Genomic DNA, 20,786 nt, shown 5'->3' on the forward strand with positions numbered 1-20,786 from the left:
AGGCGGGGAAAGATTAGGCTTGTCTTTGGTGACTTTCCCAAGTTTCTAAGGCTCATGGAGGGTCCAAGGTCCCCACTGAGCGCAAGGCTCAATGGTGGTCATAAATCAGGAATTCCTTGTACGATATATTTAAAATTTGGCAGAAGACTGTACCTCCATCACAGACCAACCCTTCCAAACTTGAGGCCAATATTCCTTTGGTGTAGATTTTTTGTGTGGATAAAAAAGTGGGGAGCAAAATAGGGCTTATAAATGGCAACATCATTGCATCCTCAACTATGGATCAGCTACTTCCATTCCATAAGGATAACTGCTCTTACATCAGTGCCCTCTTCACCGAACTCTCCTGGCACTCCATCTGTTCCCGGTTCTCCCTGCAAAATGAAAAGACACAATCAGCCTTTTAAAAAAAAATATCAAGTACACATATTTCTTTTTATAGCCCTTCTTTGATATTTTTCCTGGAAATTTTTTCTTCTAATTGGATTGTAATCACCCAAAGCACAGCATTTGTTAGACCTAGTTCTGTGGAAAATGTGGTTAATTAAAAGTATCTAGTCAGAAGGAACTGGTCTGCCTTTCGGTTCCAACCCTTCAACCATAACCATCTGAGATTAGACAAAGGCTTTTGTGGGATCTTTTGTCTGTCCCTGTCTTCCAGAGAAAGCAGATGGTGGGGATTCTGAGGAAAGGTTAATCAGAAGGCAGTGACTTTTGTTGTCAGGAATTTATTAAAGTGCAGCTTTTCTCTGAAAAGCGATTATGCAAAAAGGGCAACTTCTTAAGGTCTGGGGCCTGATCCAAAGCCCACTGAAGGCGACTGGGGGGTTTCCATTGACTTTAATGGTCTTTGGATTAGATCCTAGATATATTTTCACACAGTGAATCAGCTTCCCGTAGACCAAGGAGTTTTTGAGATGTGACCAGATTTCATATGGATATGCCTATACCTACTGTATCTCTAACTTTGGTATTTGAATAGAATATAGATAAACCCTTCCTTACAGCTTGGAAATCAAGAAATGAGGAACTATGGCCAGAGCTCCTTTGGTTATTTTATTTGTACTGCATCATTGCCTATCAGGATCAGGGTCACTGTACACACATATACTAAGTTTCAAGTTCCTACCCCTACGCGCTTACAGCAAATCTAATTTAACCAGAAAGGATTCAGAAGACATTTTGTAAGCATATATCCAAATCTGAAGAAACAGATCAGAAAGGAGTTTGGTCTTCTCTTAAGGAATAAATCATTTTTAGCAAGCTTACAAGGATGATTTTGGTATTCAGAATGCTTGATTTATTTTTTTTCTAAGCAATATAGTATGAGAAATCCATGGTATTTCACTCATTAGAGTCCTATGAGAAATGAAGTTGGTGGCTCAATCCACCCTGAGAAGTCTTCTGCAGAAATATATTCTTGCTGAACCCAGGTAACAAATTATAAATGATCTTCCTTCTGGTCAAACTGCATTCGACATCATCAGCAAGCACAAAAATGTTACCAGCTGTAGGCACAGCATGGCGTTTCTATGGATTGATACAATAATAAAAAAGGGGCACACCTCTCCAAAGCCCTACGTGCTGCAGACACAGGTAATAAAGTAACATAAAATTAAATAGCAGCTCACCCCCAACAACTGATAGAACTCAACCCTCTAAGAAACACACAGGTCTCCTCCCCACACAGCCCTGTTAGCCCTTAACAGTGCAAAGCTGTGTTTACCTCCTGCCCTGGCTTTCCTTTTTCACCCTCTGGACCAGAGACATTGTTGTTAATTCCGGGATCCCCCTGAAAAAGTCAAGATGATGTTAATTATTTTCGGTAATTTCCTCTTTGCTAGTGTAGCTGCAAAGGCAGGATACGGAAATAGGAGCAGAGAAATAATAATAATAAAAAAGGATTAATTCAGAAGATGACGGTAGCAAGAGGCCTCTGCAGATGCATTTCCACAATCAAAAACGAAAAGCTCTTTGCCCAAAGAGATGATAAGAAAGTATCTGGATTGGCAATGAATTCAAGCTTGTAATTAAATGGTTGATCTGTCTGTTTAGGTATAATTACGCAGGGTCTACATAATAAGATTCCAGGATTGTCACTGTTTGTCATTCTGAAGTCTAAAATGTCTACTGAGTCAGTGGAAGTGATGGAAACAGCTACATGCATGGCTGAGAGTTCTTTTCTGTTAAGAATATCACCAGGTTCATTCATCACTGGGATTCACGGTCTGTTAACACACAAATTGTAAGTTCTCAGCCATTTTGTCTTTACAAACAACACCTGTGCAGTGTACAGCTACAGTAGCTCCGTGTCTAAGACATGCCTAGAGTCCCAGACCATTGTGATATAAGAGGTAACTCAACCAATCCTACCTTTACCCTAGAGCTAATTTGTATGCAACAGTTTCATTGGTTGCACAAGGGAGACTGCTCAGATGGTGGATTAACTGGCCCAACAGCCACATCCCTGCAAAAGCAGGGGTTTACATGTGCTGGTAAGAACATAATCAGTGATTTTCAGCAAGATTTTATCCTGAAACAAATTGAATTATGCACAAATATTGTCCTCTTTGAATACAATACAGTTGGACTCAGGGAATGAAATCCTGACTGAAATCCACTGAAGTCATGACAATGGCTAAATTCTCATTTGCTTCAGTGGGGCCAGGATTTCCCTGATTGTTACTAGGACATCTGACAGTGTTCCCGTCTTAACTGAGCATTAGAAACTGGCAGGAGCCACATGATACTCTTTGCTATTTGGAGAAAAGGGCTGCAAAATGCACCTGTAAAGGTCCTCAACCTATAGTGTGAAGAGAGCAAAGCCTCCGCTGCATTCTAACTCCTGGTCCTCAGACACGGCTGAAGCCGCTCCATAAGATTAGGGCTCTGCAGTTCATAACAAGGAGGAGTGAAGTCAAAAAGCAGCTGCTCTCACCATCAGTGTACATTTGCAACCAGAAATCAGCCCCCGAGTTTCTTCTAGTGGAATAAGCAGTAACTCCTCCAGATGGCTGCAAATCTGTTTAGAGGATGGGGTTTCAGTTCAGCCAGCAAGTAGGGATTGCATGCCAGGATGGCTACAGAAGGGGCTGTGTTACCATGGATAAGGAAGCAGTGAGGCCTGTGCTCCTGCCCCTTTCTGGTATTATTAAGATGGGTATGTATCTTGGGGCATCCACAGATTTCAGGTGCCAAACCAACAGCCATTAATGAGAGGGGAACTCTCAAAATTCCCTATCAGAGACAGGCAGGAAATAGTTTTTCCATCCAGCAAAAATACCATCATAGAGAGAGTGAGAAAGAGAGAGACCCCCCTCTCTGGAATAACTAAAAGTCCCTGGTCTGTCTGACTCATAGCAAGAAACTAAACCTGCGTCTTCCACATCCCAACTAAGTTCCCTAACCACAGGTCTGTTGGATATTCTGAGGTGGGGATTTCTCTCTCTGACCAGAAATTCCACCCTAGACCTGAGAAACTGATACATTTCCACAAAATGTTTCAGTTTTATCAAACTGGCATTTTCCAACCAAAAGCCATTTAATCATAAAAATTCCTGACCAGTTCTATTCCCGATTTCCTCAGCAGGGTAGTGCTTGGTCCAGGATTATCAGGATGCCCTCAAACATTACAACAAAATTGACATTTGAGGCAACTTCATCACCAAAATCTGGACATAACATGACAAATCTGGACTCAAAGATGAAGGTTAAAAGCTCTATTGCTATTCACTTCACTGAAAGTCTTTTCAGCATGTCAAAAGTTAAGAGAAACCACAGACTTTACTTACATGGTCTCCTCTTAGACCAGGCTCTCACGCTCACCCAATTCTCCTCTAGGTCCTTTTCTACCCTTAAGTCATGAAGAAAGCACATACAATTAGAATACAGGTAGAGAGCTACAGTATTAATGTCATCGTTAGATCTTTAGGGCCAGATCCTCACTGCCATAAATTTGCATAACTCTATTAAATCAATGGAGCTACACTGATTTGCACCAGATGAGAATCTGGCTTTTACACTTAAAATATATCTAACCAGTTTATATCAAATAATTAGAGAATGTGCAGCTGTTAAGAGGTCACAGAGGTTGCAGATTTGGCAGTAAAGGTTGGAAAGGTGACAGAAGCTTCCATCAGGGCTAAAGACATTTTACCTGTCTTCCTGCGCTGCCTTTTTCTCCAGAAGATCCAGGAGATCCTCGTTTTCCCTAGAAAAATAAAAATACAAACAAACAATGTTCTTTCTTTCAGGTGAACCTCATTCATTTAATTCAGTACATGTGAATAAAGGTTACCTCTGATCCATCAATCCCATCAATTCCATTTTCACCATCTTCACCCTGTTGGTATAAATAAAAATCCACATTAGCACACTAGTGAGCCTTTGGGGGCAAGGAACCTGTCTTTCTATATGTACAGTAAAGCACCTAACATGCTTTTGAATACTTTCAAAAGTAAGAATAATAGTTATTAAAAATATGAACTTCTTCAAGAAGAAGAACCCTCTTCATTTTGCCATCAGTCATTTTTTCACATCTCCTTTACCACTTGCAGCATCCTTAAAATCTCAACAGCTTCCAGTATATAATCAGTTTGCATTTGATCTAGCATTTAGGTTCTCTTGTATTTTTGGTGCTCAGTTGTTTTACTTATTTACAGTGTACTGTGTTCTTTTTAGGGCATTTTATATTGTGGTTGTTATACTTAACAGCTGGTAACAATTCATAGATTATTTATGGATTCAAAGATGACCTCCTGTATAACACAGACTAGGAAACTTCCCCAAAATAATTCCTAGAGCATCTCTCTTAGAAAAACATCTCTTTACTGGAAGTACAAACTATGTAAGAGTTTTGTAGACTTTGGGACAAATAAAGGCAATCCATTTTAATGGATTGTTTTAATAGAATTCTGCTTATTGGCATCAGGGTGGATTTTGATACTTTGACTCTAAAACAGCCGCACTCAAAACTGTGAATGCCTCCATGTTGTGTTAAAGATGTCATTTATCCAAACATTCTTAGAGCCAATCTGATGGGTGTGTAATTAGTGTTGAGACACCTGCTTTTGATTACTCCTTTCCCAGGGCAGCAAGGGCTAAGAGCTCTGAGAGGATGACCTAGTCAGATCCAGTGGAAAGCCAACGATTCCTCTGGTTGATCTCAGAAAAGGGTTAATGGGATCTGAAAGTAGTCCATTCAGTCCTTCATAACTGAAATTCTTCAGCCAGGAGTTGTTTTTTTACAGGACTGGTAGGACTAATACATTACACAATCTACAGTCACCTTTTTGTATTGCAGCTGAGATCATATCACTAAAAAAATCAGAGCAAGTATCAGCCATTTCTGGAAGACAATGTCTTATAAAATAGCAACCCAAACCTCAGAAGCTTGTAATGTGAACTTGCTGTTCAGATGAAGAATTTGACCTTTGAATGTAATTGTCCTGAAGATTTACAGCTACAAGACATAAATGTCAGTGGGGAAACTCCTGAAATGTTTTAGAATTGCCCTAGTAGTTTTCTTTTAATTGAAAACTAAATGGTACTTGGAGTGCTCATCTTCTCCTTTTGTTTACCCTTTACAAAAAGAAGAAATTTACTCTGATGCTCAGCTGGAATAAAGAAAGAGATGAAAAGTGACCTTAAATTGTTTTGTTACCTTGAGAATTGAAATGGGTAATACGCAAACACCTTGAAAGTGACTTTAAGGGCCTCTTCTAAAGACCATTGAAGTCAATGGGACTCAATCTGATAGCTCTGATATCTTCGTAAATTGCTGTTAGCTTGGCCTTGGCAGTAATTAGCACTATATATTACATGCTTATGGGGCAAATTTCATTAGTCAGTGAAGGAGAGAAAATTATACTGTTCCAAATCTCTTAGCTCATAAATCAGTGTTTACTGTATAAATATTCCACAACCACATCCTAAGAGATCACCACTTTTGTTTTTGCATTTTTTTATTTTTCTTTCTCGTATTAACAGATCTGACCCCAAGTTTATAGTATCACATACCAAGTACAGCTTTTTCTAAATAACTGTCTCTAAAAGGCTTGCATGAGACCAAAGTTCTGATTCTCTTGACCTTACTGAGTTACCAGTATTGAATCCTTTCTTTGAAGTGGAGAGTTTCATTTTTAAATAACTTAAGAGGACACAATGAACAGAGTGACTGAAGCATGTGTTATGGCTGAGATGCACATCCCAGATGAGAATGTTAGCAATGAAAGATATACGCTTTCCAAATGAAGTTTCATAATGGTAGCCAAAAAAGGTGAAGGAGTCTTTGTATGTCAATAGGGTGGGCTTTGATTCAAGGACTGCACTAGTTTTTAGACTGCACTTTGTCTACGGCACACACATTAAGGCTGACATTTTCCTAAGGCAATTAGGCATTCTACTATCATTGGGTTTCAGCGTGATTTGGATCCTAACTCCCTTAGGCTCTTCTGAAAATCCCACCCTAGATTTCAGTCCATTTGAGCCAAAATCAGCAATGGTTTTGAAATCAATCATCAGGGCTGAATTGACCCTTCTTTTACTGTTATGTGTTTTAGATCTTTAGAAAAAGAGAAAGGTAAGGGAATTCAGGAAACAGACTTACCTACTCCCAGCACCTTTGCATTACCTCCTAGAACCAGCTAACCAGAGCCAGGGGAAGTTCTGGCAACCCTCTCTTGTGCCTCCAATAGCCATAATTTGGCCCTTGGAATAGTGTCACATTGGTAATTACTGCTGACTTTTTCACTGTGAGCAATTTAGGTCAAATTTCTGCAGTCGTTCAGTTCAACTGAATCACACATCCATCGTCTCTTAATAGTCTAGGAGCAGTTCCCAAACCAGCATACATTTGCACAATTATATTGCAAATCCACACAATGTTTTTAAACTCAATTTTTGATACCCTTTGCCTTTGGGTCTTTAGCTAGCTTTCATACTTTCATCCTACAACATAAAGTAGCGATGACAGGACTGTGTATAACCAAGAGCCGTTTTATTGGAAGAAATTATAGAAAGAACACATACCCGAATTCCTCGATAGCCTCTTGCTCCCTGAAATTAAAAATAAGTTCTGTTAAAATTTAAACTACACCAAAAAACAGCTGAAGTGTTTTCTAGAGCTGGTGCAGGAGCAAGAAGCAGCTTGCTGAATCAATCACAGGCAGCTGCCAATGAAGGATCGAGTTTCAGGATCTACCCCATGAAAGCTCCTTGGTGCCCCAGGGCAGATTGACATTTCTGTTCCTGTCCTAGCAATCAGGTTGGTTCGGCTTTAACTCCCCAGTAGGGCTCTGTAGCAGCTCCATGGGTGGGAGATTCATTGGAGAGCTGCTGAATCAGCAGACTGTCCAGCCACCATTGCAATGTTCTTGTCCTGGCCAGCGCCATCTAAGACTAGATACAAGACCAGCACACCCAGAAGCTAGAGGGTCACTCTGGTATTCTGAAAACAGGGCATAGCCATCCATAGGTCCTTAAAGAATGCAAAGAAGGGAACTCTTCTAGGTGCAAAATAGGTATATGGAAAGTAAAAATAAAAGGGGGGGGGATAAAGAATTCTTCTAACACTTGCCTCAGGACCTCTAACACCCGGGCATCCTCCTTCTCCTTGAGTTCCATTGAAGCCCATTGGACCTCTCTCCCTCTACAAAGCAAGGTAGAGTGTTAAAATTCATGCATTAAAAATTGGTCACTTGTTATTTAAAAAGCTACAATTAAAGCAAGCCAGAGTTCTTTAATTATCATCATCCACTGCACTAGGGACCTGACTAGGGCCCACTGAACTCAATGGGAATCCTCATATTGTCGTCAAAGGGCTTTGAGTCAGTCCCTGCGAAGTTTGAGCTGCATCACTGTTCTATGTCCTTACTATCATGTTATGTTTTGTCCCCCCACCACACACAAAAATCTTTCTGACTCTGAAATCTTGATTTTTGAAGATTGATTCTTTTTAAAACTTGTCCTGAACTGAATACCCCTTTCCTCTCATATGGACATCTAGTCTTGGAAGGATTATTCTATGGGTCTCCTAGGGATGACATGTAGACTGGTGAAAAGATACAGATATTTTGTTTGCAGTGTTGTTGTAGCTGTGTTGGTCGCAGGATATTAGAGAGACTAAGTGGGTGAGATAATATCTTGTTTCGACCAACTTCTGTTGGCGAAAGAGACAAGCTTTTAAGCTTATGCAGAGCTGTTCTTCAGGTCTGGGAAAGGAACTCAGAGTGTCACAGCTAAATACAAGGTGGAAGAATCTTTAGCAACAATCTTGTCTCAGAGATCACATCTGTAATCTTTCAAAAAACTGGAGACAATTTAGGAGCATCCAGGAGCAGCCCCCAAAGACAGCAGCAAAATCTTTCATGAAGACTCATTAGAGTATTGTCTTAATAAAAAAACAAATTCAGAGTAAGAGAGAGAGAGAGAGATCATTTGGGGTCTGATTGTGAAAGACCTTTGCAAAGACAGACAAGGGAGGAGGAGGGCACAAGGAGCCTTGTACCTCTCTCTTGTGCAGTCTCTGGGCCCTCTTCTCTACCAGTGTAATTACTCCAGATTTACACTAGTGCAAATGGGATCAGAATCTGGTTCCAGGTATAAAATAGTGATATACTGGCACAACATTATACAAAAGTGCAAGGGCAATAATGCAGCCGCATTCTGGACCTTACGCATAGCCCCATGTCCTACTGGACACATTAGACCTAAATTATGAGCTGGTTATCATGGAATAATAAAGCAGGGAGCCTGTAGTTACATGATACTGCCCCTTCAAGTTCTCCCCTCCTCAGTGCACCACACACCTTAGTCCAGCACAGTATAATCAGCACAATATACCTTGTGTTAGTTATTTTATTACATTTGATTGTTTTGGCTTCCTCAAATTCTCAATGTACTGCAGATTTTTATATTGAAGTCAGGAAAAGCTGGAGGGCTTAGCAGCTGAAAGGGGAAAGTGGGGACATGGGAGTTGCTTTCAGGTTATAACACCCATGAGGCAATGAGGAATCAATGCATTTCCTTTTTCCCTCCCGTTTCTTGGCAGGGATGGAGGTGACCTGAAATTTTGGAAAGTTCATTTCTTCCATCTTTCTGCTGCTTAAGGTGAGTCATGACCTCTGGGGTTGGAGGACACAGCAACAGAGAGTGCTTTCTCCACAATCCCAGTTTGGAGGCGTTCTCCCACTGCCGGCACCAACCGGGCTGTCTTCTGGACAGCCCCAGACAGTATCTCCAGCGGCAAGGTCAAGCTAGCCAAGCACACGCCAAGAGCAGAAATTACTCTCATGGAGCTTGCATGCTTGTATATAGTTATCTCAGAATGGGTTTTTGGTGTGCATCAATAAAGTCTTTTAGGAGAGATGTTCAAGTGACGTGGCTGCAACACTATAAAACTAGTTCTCTGTTTATCCTGGAAAATAAATTAATTTTTGTTGGCCTTCTCTGGGTGATGTCCCAACAGAATTTATGATATTAAAAAGGAGGAAAAGAACATTTCTAGCCTTTTGAGTGTGTTATGCTGAAGTCTACAGCAGTAATAAATAACTCATTGCAAAGCCGTTGGTAAATGCACCAAAAATAATAACCTTATGCTGCTATACTTGCAATTGGCTTTTCTTATGATATGCTGGTTTACGCTGAGAGGGAAAGGATGGCCTTGTGTGAGAGGCACATGACTGTAAATCAGGAGCTCTGAGTTCTATTCCGAGCTCCGCAACAAGTAGATGTGATGTTGGCAAATCATTTGGTGCTATGTTCACCAAAAACTATGTGCAGTAGAAGTCGTAGGCAATCCCCTTTCTGTGTACAAGCAGTGGTGGTACATTTTCCAAGGTCTGTGGGGGGTTCCCAACATCCCCCTTAAAATAAAGGAAGGCAAAATGTTTACTTACATTTCCACCTTCCTCACCAGGATGGCCAGGAGATCCCTTGAAGCCTACACCTCCCTGAAAGAAACAAATGAATAAGATAAAACTGTCTCAGTTTTCCTCTTCCGCAACACAGTGCTCCTTTACATTTGATTACAGGAGGGTGGCTGCAGAACTGTGCATGTGCATATAGAAAACATACCTTTCAAACCAGAGTCGATTGTAAAGGGGAGAAAAAAAGCTGCAACTTGGACATTTCCACAACCACTACTAAAAGCCGCATACACTTGAGAAATAATCATTAGAACAGTGTTCAGGATACGCCTTTGGTGTGATCTCTGGTGACAGCCAGAGAGATCATTGATAGGTTTGATTTTATTCAATAACTTCATTAATGATCTGGAATAGGAAATAATAGACATGCTAACAAAGTTCACAGAGGGTACTATATTGTAAGGAGTTAGATACCATTGAGAACAGAGAAATAATATATTCCAAACAGACCTAGAGATATTAAAAATATGTGCAACGACTAAATTTATTTTTGACTTGGAATGATGAAAAACTCATGGTCTCTTGGGGAAAATAACCCAAAATGCAAATATTCAGTGTGCAGGAGAAGCCTGGAAAACCAAAATGCTGAAAAAGAACTTGGAATGGCAGTGGACGGGCAATTAGTCATGAATTTTCAATATAATACGGCAGCAAAGTTTGCTTGAACGATTGTCGGCTGCATTTGCAAAGGCTTCATGTCACAGGACAAGGAGTTAACAGTCTTTCTCTACACAGCCCTGCTGAAACTGTATCTTCCATATAGCTTTTATTGTCTGGGCACCATATTGCTGGAAAGATATTGACAAAATAGAGGGGTTTATAGAAGAGCAGCAAAAATAAGCAAGGAGCTGACAGGATTGATTTATGAGTAAAAATAAGAACTGCATACATACATCTTGCCTAAGTGAGGACTAAGAGGGCTATGATAACGGTGAACAGATATCTGAAGAGGATGTTTAAATTTTTCTGTGACTATTAAAAATAACCTGAGAAACTGTCTTTCAGAAACCCTGGGTGTTTGCCATAAAAGAGTGGTTTTTACATATGTCTTTCTTTTCCTTCCTACAAAGTATACACTGTCAAGATGATGACTTATTTATAGGAAATAGTTAATTAAGCCTCTCTGGATGGCAAATTATCCATGAACAGGCAAATTTTGTCTGCTACTGGAAATTGTTTGAGCATTATACAGGCGCATATTCCAACATGAGGGTTATTTACAAATTATTTGCTTCAATTATTCAATATTTGTGATGTCAGACAATTCACTCTGATCACATGATAAAGTTTCACCTTCCTGAGTGGATGACAAATTTTTATAAACAGCAAAAGGGAAAATAAATCCAGGTCAAACAGAGTGACCAGTGCACAGATCTGCACAAGTTTTTGCTTTCTGAGAATATATTTGTAACTAAAAGAATGATGCTATGAATGTTAGCCTAGAATGAAAGAAAAGGGTTGTGAATGCAAAAGGAAATTCATAGCTCTTGTTTGAATCAATGTTTGCAAATACTTCCCCTCCTTCCTCTCCAGCCCATATTCATTCAGCAACAGTGTATTATAACCAATTGTTTGTCTCTCTTCTAAGTGAGACACATTTTTCACTCTTCGTTTTATTAAAGAAGCAGATAGAATGGAGAGGGCCAGATCCTGCCATGCTCTGTGACAAGAAAAAGAAAGGAGGCCAGAGCTGAAATATCTGGAACTTAATCTCAGGGCCTCAATTTATTCATATGTAAAATGGTTAGAACAGCAATACAGGGGTGTTACAAACCAAAGCTTAATTAATTAATAACAAGTCTCTCAGATAAATGGCACTATAGCAACTCAAAGTAGTATTATTAAATATTATACAAGAAAAATGGCTACAGTTTGTTTTATAAACCAGCCTCTGTTTGGAGTGGCTGGCATGCTCCATGTTATAGCACCATTCCAAGTAGGAAAACTTCAACCAGTAGAGCCCCCCCATAACCTGATCTGATGGATTTCAGGAAAATACTCGGGAAAGCAAAGTGAGTAACAAGATTTTTTTAAACAGAAAGTTTTGGAAGGACAGTACGATGCCAGGTGTGGCAACTCTGGCACATGGATGCAGTAGTGGGATGAGAAAGAAGAACGAGAAAGCGCAAGAGAGGTGATGTTGGTGACTGGTGGGAAGGTGGCTAGCGTTCAAATTGCTCATACAGCAGTAGTAAGCTACCAAAGGCAATTAGCCATAATTACTAATAAAGCTCATGGTCAAGTGAGGAAGGGACAGGGTTATTTCTGATTACTGAATTGGCCTAAGGAGCGTGTTCAATGGCCATTAGTGTCAGAAGTCACACAAGCCACCTGTTTTTGTGTGTGTTTTACTGGTCAATATTTTTATAAGAAAAACATATACTAGGATAAAATTTACATTAGAGAAATGATCAAGCTTTTGTTTCCTGTTGTACTGGCAAGATTTGCAGGTGTTTTATGTGTATAACACTGAACTACTTTAAAAAGATTGGCAAAACAAAATAACTAACCAGTAGACATTTTTGTACACTTACCTTCCTCCCAGGAGGTCCAGTTACACCACGAAAACCATGTTCTCCAACACACTTAGCAAGAATATTGCAGCATTTTCTTTCAGCAACCACGTCCTGCAAAACAATTCTTGATATACTAGTTTATCAATCAGATTGTCAAAATGTGATGGGTTTTGTCTTTGTTCATATCACAAAGGGACTTACAAGTTCTTTCCGTAAGATGTTTGGAAGTTCTGGAAATCCAATGCTCAGAGGTTGCTTGTATCCAAATCCTCTGCCAAACTCTATTTCCTGAAGTTCATTCAAATCCTGCATATTTTCCAGGCCAACCATTAAAAGTGCATCAAGGCCTTAGAAAAGAAATATGTTAAAACTGTTGTTTACCTGATCTGCTTTAATAATTAGAATAATGACCGTAAATTATTTGGTTTTTGAAGTGACCCATAGATAGAGCTGGTCAGAAATTGTTCAATTAATCTGTTTTGTCGAAAAAATGTGGATTCCTCAAAACCGAAACCATTTGCAGAACAGGGGGGTCGACAAATTTACCAACTCAGAAAAAATGTTGAGGAAAGGATTTTGAAAATGTCAGTTTCATTTTGATATTTTCAAAATGAAAAGTGCTGGTTTTCCTGTTCAAAATGACTTTTTGTTTCAAAATTTGAGCTAACTGGAGGTTAAAAAAGAAAGAAGGTTGAAACCAAAATGAGACATTTCAAAAGGTTTCAACTGACCTGAAATGAAAAATGTCGACTTTTCAGTTGGTGAATATTTTCATGAGCAGACAGCTACTTTCTGTAGTAGAATTCCTCCCAAAGTTATGTTGCCTCCTGAAATGCAGTGTCTTAGGGAGCCATCTATTTACTCTGTGCTTACATCTATTCCTTGCTATTACAGCAAGGTGAGAGACCATCATATAGTCTCTGATCTTAGACTTAGAAAGGAAAATAGAGGAATCTGGCTCACTCAGAGAAGGGAGGGTGCTCATCAAGAATTCTTGGGCAACGCCATAACCAGGCAAATCAGCATGAGTATGTGGAAGGTCTGCAGTGGGAGAGGAATGTAGTACTCTTTGAGTATGTCTACACTGCAAAATAAACCAAAAACCCCGCAGCAGCAAATCTCAGAGCCCAGGTTGACTTCCTTAAGCTTGCGGAGCTAAAAATAGCAGTGTAAACATTTCCTTTTGAACTGGAGCTCAGCCTCTGAAACCCAGCGAAAGATGTGGGTTTCAGAGCCTGAGCAAGAACCTCTACACTGCTATTTTTAGCCCCAAAATGTGAGCCTGAGTCAGTTGACCCAGGCTCTGAGACTCACTGCTTGTGAGGCTCTTTTTGCATTGTAGATTTATCTTCTGATGCAATGCAATGCTGGGCTGTCATAACAGGCCATACCTTTAATGTGAAGGGAGTCTGCTGTCGTTCTGAGCATTTCTATAGTATCATCCAGCCCATCTGTAAACACTAAAAGAACCTATGAAGAAAACACTGAATTACCATGGTGGTTAGCAGAAAATATGAAAAAAACAACCATAATAATATCACCACCACTTTTCCTGGGTAGTTCTCAAAGCGCCGTGCAATCTTTGATGAGTTGAAATTTCAGGTTAACTTAAAAATTACAATTTAGTATTGAAAATTGGTGACAATGTAGCTTAAAAAGGACAGAGTCATGGTAATTAAGCCCCAAAATATCTCTGGTTTGACAGTGGCTCCATTTGGAAGGATTTACCTTGTAGACTGCAACTTTTATTAGTGTAAACAGTTCAGGTAAGTACCCAAATGTTCTGGGCAAGGGGCCATTTCTATTCTTGTTTACAATTTGAAGGACTTTCACTGAAGTCAGTGGAGTTCTCCAGATTGACCCTGGTGTAACTAAGAGAATTTAGAGCAAGCAGTGTTTTTCCTTTGGGTGATGGCAGTCCAGGACTGGATTTGTCAGACTAACAACATAACAATGCTGGACTGGGTTCTCTGGTCCATTCTGCCTACTTGATGCTTGATTCAGCCATAGATGGACAGCAAAGAATTCCCCAAGCACACAAGAACTCTCCACTGGTGTAAGGCTGGCATATGCGGCTGAGTCAGCTCCTGTGCCAGCTACTCCACACCCCCAAGGTAGGAGGAGAGAAGGGGCATATTAACACCAAGACAGCGGGTATTGGTGAAGCAAAGCTTCACTACCCCTATCCTCCAATGGTATAAAGTCTCCAGTGGCATAAATTAGATGAGGCCCCCCCATCTGCCCTAGTGGAGCTCAGATGCAGTGGCAAATTGAGCCCCTACTGTGCAAATAATCTATCACAAAGTGTTGGAAAGTACCTTTCTGTTCCCACTCTAAGCATGGTGGGATCAGTTTTTGATTGGAATAAATCCGAGTCTTGCTGAGTTAATGACTTCAAGATTGGCTTCAGTATTCCATAACCAAACAGAACAACAAACAACAGATGAACGGCAAACTACAAAGAACCAGAATCATTGTGTCTCATCCAACAGATGAGCAAAAACTTGTTGCTGTTCAGTGACCTATGAAAAATGAATTCATGATGTCAGTCCTGTTCTAAGTAAATAGTCAGGTGTTTATGTCATGCACACAAGTGCCAGAACAAAGGGCAATAAGGGGTGCCCTTCTGGCTGTCGCCAATAATTAAATGGGTATGAAGTCTGAGCTACCTTCCAATTCCTAGAATGGTGACGACAGTGGAGTCGTACAGATGTAGCTAAAAGCAGCATTAGGTCTGCAGGATCTTTGTTACTCGTCATCATCCATAAGGAGGGAAGAATTCAGCTCAACTCTCAGATTCCACATTGCATTAGTAGAATTGGCAGTTAGAAAAATAACATTGTTATAGGTAAACTGAGCAAATTTGTTCAGAAATCATTGCGATGCAATACAAGTGGATCCTCATGATGCCATTTCATAGTCATCATTCAGACAAGACTTGCACTTTACAGATTTTAACAGAAAAAGAAGAAAAACCCAAAACATTAGATATGCACCACTCCACACACCTATATAGAGAAGAAAGAATTCTAAAAATGCTGAATATGGAGTTTATATTCTTATCTGCCAGCATGGGGATTTGTGTCTGCTCCTCAGAATGGAAGTGAGAATACACTTTTCAGTGAGCGTTCTAAATTAAATTAAGACCACTGTAAACTAGCAATACCTTATAAGAATTCAAATAAGGTCTCCCTGGAAGATGCACTTAATATCCTAGAGGGGCTAAAGTGCCTTTCCTGAACTGGGATGTTTTTTTCTGAATCAGGGCTTTAGTATGTAAAATTCTTTCCAGAACTAGTTTCTTAATCAGAAAAAAACATAAAAGGTACTGAATCTGAAATACTAGGAGGTGTCTAATTTCTATTCAAGTCAGTGGAAAGGTTCCCCTTGACTTCAATAGGGATTGGATCAGCCCTTTAAACATTTGCTTTCTCTTGGTCTCATTTCAACCTGGATGAACTATTTGCAGTGGACATGTTAGTCTACAGATATAGCCACTTTTCTCTGTTCATAAATTATCCATTGATAGACCTTGACTTTACTCATTTGTTATTTGAAATTATGTATAAGTGGTTTCTGTGAATATGTTTCTGACATAAAACATTCACAATGATGTTTGCTTTGAGTCATTACTACCCAGGTTGTGTGATTAGCTATCTATTACAGAGTATTGTTCTGCTCCTTAATCTACTAACTGCTTCCAAGGTGGACAAGTGAAAACTTCCCATGTAAGTACTTGTGAGCATATGGATTTGCCCAAGTATTTGAATTCCAGGAGCAAAAATTCACTCACAGAATTGTTTGCAGTAAGGGGTCATGAATGCTGTCAAAATGAATTCAAGGATTTATCTAAAAGAGCATTAATGATGTTTTTATTTCCCATGCAATGTTCACCAGCACTAGACTTAATATACTTTGAAACAATATAATTTATTCCATTTTATTTACCTTCACTTTAGCAGAGGCCAGGCTGAGGGATTTCTCCCAAAATGACTGTAAGAAGTCTGCTTTCAGATATGTGTCCACAGTTGTTTGTACAACTAAGAATTTCTGGACGATCTCTTCGCCAAAGGCTTCAAAATCGGAGTCAAACAAGGACTGGCCGTTCTGTGCAAACACTTGGTACTTGAACCTGATGTTGATTTGAGACTCAACAGTACAGCTGTTGTTAGTCAAGGATTCCATCCCGTGTAGAAGTTTGGGCAGGTACTTTTGCAATTTCTGCTTCTCATGCAGTGCAGATATAGACTTCATGCGCCTTGAAATATCAATTCCTACAGAAACATCTATGTTGCAGTCTGAGAAGGGGGTAGGGAAGAAAATCAGTCATCAAATCCAAGCACTATTTTATGATCTTGATTTCTATCTGTACCAGTGACAAAACATGCTCAATTTAAAATTGGAAGAATTAGAGAGCCAGATCTTCAACTGGTGTAAATTGGTGTCACGCTATTGACTTGCATGGGGCTATGTCAATTTACCCCAGCTGAGGAGCTGGTTTATATTATTGCACATAGTCTCTCTAAACCACCTAGCTATGAAATAGCACCAGCACTCAAGCCTGTAAAACTATTTCTATGTGATATTATTTACTGCTGGATTTGTTCTTCTGGGGCTGCATGCAGGGAGCCTGCCTTAGCCCCATGGCACCAGGGGTGGTGGCAATCCTGTGGGCTGGATCCAAAGCCCTGATGGGCCAGATCCGGCCCACAGGCCATAGTTTGCCCATCCCTGCTTTAGCCACTGTCTGCATAGTTGTGGATGCACTGGTCATGTCCCACCGACCCAGCTTCCAAGCTGCAAGTCTCCCAAATCATCTGTGGTGCTCAGAGCAAGGTGCCTGATTCTGTGTCAGTCTTCTAGACAGGACAAGAAGCTGGAAGTCCAGAAGCCCTGAAAGCCATGGCTGAGCTGGGAGCATCAGAGCATGGGCTGTATTTCATTTCAAAAGTTTTCTAAATGAAACATTTCAATCATTTCGAAAGAATTTTTTTTTTCAGATTTTCCCTTCCACAGGAAGTTTCTAAAACTGTTACTTTTCATTCCAAAAATGGAATGTTTGTTTGTTTGTTTTTTAAAGAATTTCCCATGGAACAGAATTTCCAATTTTCATCCAGCTCTGCTACCGACTCTTGCATGAAAATAGGAGCTTTGTGTTTCTTATGAGTTAGTCTGCACCCGCTGCTTATGTCCTGCTGAAGTTCTAGGGCCAGATTTAGTAAAATAGGAGCTTTGTGTTTCTTATGAGTTAGTCTGCACCTGCTGCTTATGTCCTGCTGATGTTCTATCTGGCCCTAGAAACTTCAGCAGGACATAAGCAGCGGGTGCAGACTAACTCATAAGAAACACAAAGCTCCTATTTTCATGCAAGAGTTGGTAGCGGAGCTGGGTGAAAGTTGGAAATTCTGTTCCAAGGGAAATATATATATTTAAAAGTTTCATGTTTTGGAGTGGAAAAAAGAAGCCATGGCATGCTTGTATATATATTGTGACAGGGTCGGGCTAGATGGCTACAGGAAAGTGATAGAAGGCAAATATATTAGCCCCAGATTAAGCAGGTCCCTTTTCCCTGGGTAAGGTAACAGGAGCAGTTCCATAACAATCCACAACTTGCTGGAACCAATTAAGGCAGGCAGGGAAATTGGGACACCTGGAGCCAATTAAGAAGCTTCTAGAATCAATTAAGACAGGCAGGCTAATCAGGGCACCTGGTTTAAAAAGAACCTCACTTCAGTCAGTGAGGGGCGCGCAAGGAGCTGAGAGTGAGCGGGCATGCTGCTGGAGGACTGAGGAGTACAAACACTATCTGGAATCAGGAAGAAGGTCCTGTGCTGAGGATAAAGAAGGTGTTGGGAGGAGGCCATGGGGAAGTAGCCCAGGGAGTTGTAGTTGTCACACAGCTGTTACAAGAAACACTGTAGACAGCTGTGATCCACAGGGTCCTGGGCTGGAACCCGGAGTAGAGGACCCAGGTTTCCCCCATACCCCCAACTCCCTATTGGATACAGGAGGAGTTCTCCTGGACTGTGGGTCCCACCAGAGGGGAAGGTGCCTGGCCTGGCCCCCGACCCCACTAGGTGGATCAGCAGAGACTGTGGGGATTGTTCTCCTTCCGTTTCCCCATGCTGGCCAGTGATGAAGTTAGCTGAGTGAATGGCAGGTTTGAGCCACTAGCAAAAGTGGCCAAACTGAGGGTTGCTGTGAATCTCTGAGGCAAGCAAATCCGCCAATAAGCGCAGGACCCACCAAGGCAGAGGAGGAACTTTAACTACATATATATATATGTATATATATAAAGTTATCTATGATCTACAGAAAAGTGATTTCTTTCCTTTGCTTAATCACAAAAGTGTGGGACACTTTAGATAGATATACTCAATAAAAGATTTCTGTGACTTACCCTGGCTAGGATGATCTTCCAATTCACAGATTTCAGTGACAACCTTCCTCTCTATGGTTTTCAGCTCTTCAAAATTCTCCAGCACATACACCCTGCGTGCATCACCGGCAATTCGAAGCAACTCAAATGAGTTTGGACTTCCTAGGCCAATTGCAAAGATGTGTATCCCATCATTCCTCAGAGCAATAGCTGCCTCATCCACCATGTCGTTAGACTGCCCACCAGTAATCACTACTAGGCTTTGCAAAACTCCTTGTTTTTTCCTGCCACCATTGGCAGTCTCAAAAAAGCTCTTGACAAACCTCAGACCTTTGCCAGTGAAGGTGGAGGTCTTTAACTGGACAATGCTGTCAATCCATTCCTTTATGGCTGTGTCGGAGTGGAATTCATTGAGATATATTTCCTTCTGGGGATCTTTGCTGTACTGGATCACACCAACTTGGACTTTGTCCTGAGCGATAATAAAACTGCCCACGATTTCCTTCATGAATGTTTTCATGGCAGAAAAGTTACTTGCAGGTATTCTTTCTGACCCATCAATCAAGAATATAAGATCTGCCTGTTGGTTGCCACAAGCTGCAGGGGGGAAAAAAATTTACTTAGCTATGCAAATCTGGGAGAGTTCAGTCATTGCCTTCATTCTCATCCATTTCACCTTTCCAACACCCTGCCCTCTTTGGGTGAAATTTCCCTCTGGGCAGAGATGCCAGCACAAGGGCAATCCACCACATAAGTTCCACTTAAACCCTTAGGTCCTCTGTGCAGAAAGAAACGTCACCATGTATCAAGTAGCAAATGCTGGGAGAAACTAGCTCCTGGACACTTTATACACCATAACTATGACTTATTACAGAGAGGAGGTGAGACTAGACTATGCAGAACCTGTGTCTGAAGTCAGGCTGTCAGGAGAATAAGGTTAATCTTTAATTCTCACTGAATGACAAGCAAGTGGTGGACAGTCAGCAGGTGTAATCAAGTAAAACACCATCCCTTTCTCGCCAAAATCTGAAGTGTCATACTAAGAAAAATTGCTTGCATTCTAGGAGATGAATGATGAGCTTCCTGACTGCCTTGAATGGCATGGGAACCAGAAGCTCTGTTGGTTTACTAGAAGGTTGGGCAGTTTCTTGTTTGTGAACAGGTTTGTGCTGCAGGAGCTATCTATCTCAGGTGCATGACATTTATTACAGGCAGCTTCTCGTCAGTGAGCTTGGTACTTCAAACTGAAAGTTTACATCAGAATTGTACAATGCTTGTATATTTCAGTGAACTCAATACTGTAGATAATGTAGCAGTAAAAAAGTGATTGTGGTGAAAAGAAACCAGCACAATATGCTAGGAGAAGAGTGTGTAGAGCAGTGGTGGGCAACCTGTAGCCCATCAGGGTAATCCGCTGGTGGGCTGCCAGACAGTTTGTTTAAATTTGCATGGCCCACCACAGCTCCCAGTGGCCACGGTTTGCCGTTCCCAGCCAATGGGAGCTGAAGGAAACAGCAGCCAGCATTTCCCTGCGGCCCACACCACTTCCTGCAATTCCCATTGGCTGGGAACGGCGAACTGCAGCCACTGGGAGCTGCGGGCAGCCATGCAAATGTAAACAAACTGCCTGGCAGTCCACCAGGGGATTACCCTGATGGGCTGCAGGTTGCCCACCACTGGTGTAGAGAGTCTTTTCTCAAGAATTGTTTGAGGTGAATGGAGAAGTAGGGTATCCAAATAATGTGGGTATTTTCCCCATGTCCCAGAAGCACTTTAGAAAGGGAGGACATTCTTCTGCTGGGAAAATCACCCATTTTGCAAGCCTAGGGCCACACTCTCAGTCGGTAAAGGCCCATTTGATTTTTCAGCAGACAGAACGTCTGTGCATATATTTACCACAACCGCAAACACTGTTACCACAAATGTGCACACAAATGGGTCTTTAGACACTTACATACACATTTG

The 20,786-nt window shown here is 40.9% G+C and overlaps 1 protein-coding gene across 1 annotated transcript in view; it reads right to left on the reverse strand.

Annotated features, from left to right (window-relative positions):
• LOC125631019 (collagen alpha-4(VI) chain-like) overlaps positions 1 to 20,786 on the reverse strand; it is a 104,258-nt gene that overhangs the window by 51,504 nt on the left and 31,968 nt on the right. Inside the window, 14 exon segments of the mRNA XM_075124746.1 lie at positions 321 to 374; positions 1,727 to 1,792; positions 3,792 to 3,817; positions 3,820 to 3,853; positions 4,157 to 4,210; positions 4,298 to 4,342; positions 7,030 to 7,056; positions 7,577 to 7,648; positions 9,897 to 9,950; positions 12,461 to 12,553; positions 12,644 to 12,789; positions 13,834 to 13,912; positions 16,391 to 16,740; positions 18,843 to 19,418. Coding sequence (XP_074980847.1) covers positions 321 to 374; positions 1,727 to 1,792; positions 3,792 to 3,817; positions 3,820 to 3,853; positions 4,157 to 4,210; positions 4,298 to 4,342; positions 7,030 to 7,056; positions 7,577 to 7,648; positions 9,897 to 9,950; positions 12,461 to 12,553; positions 12,644 to 12,789; positions 13,834 to 13,912; positions 16,391 to 16,740; positions 18,843 to 19,418 — 1,676 coding nt within the window.

This window comes from Caretta caretta, chromosome 2, assembly GCF_965140235.1.
Source record: "Caretta caretta isolate rCarCar2 chromosome 2, rCarCar1.hap1, whole genome shotgun sequence".
Taxonomy (NCBI): domain Eukaryota; kingdom Metazoa; phylum Chordata; order Testudines; family Cheloniidae; genus Caretta; species Caretta caretta.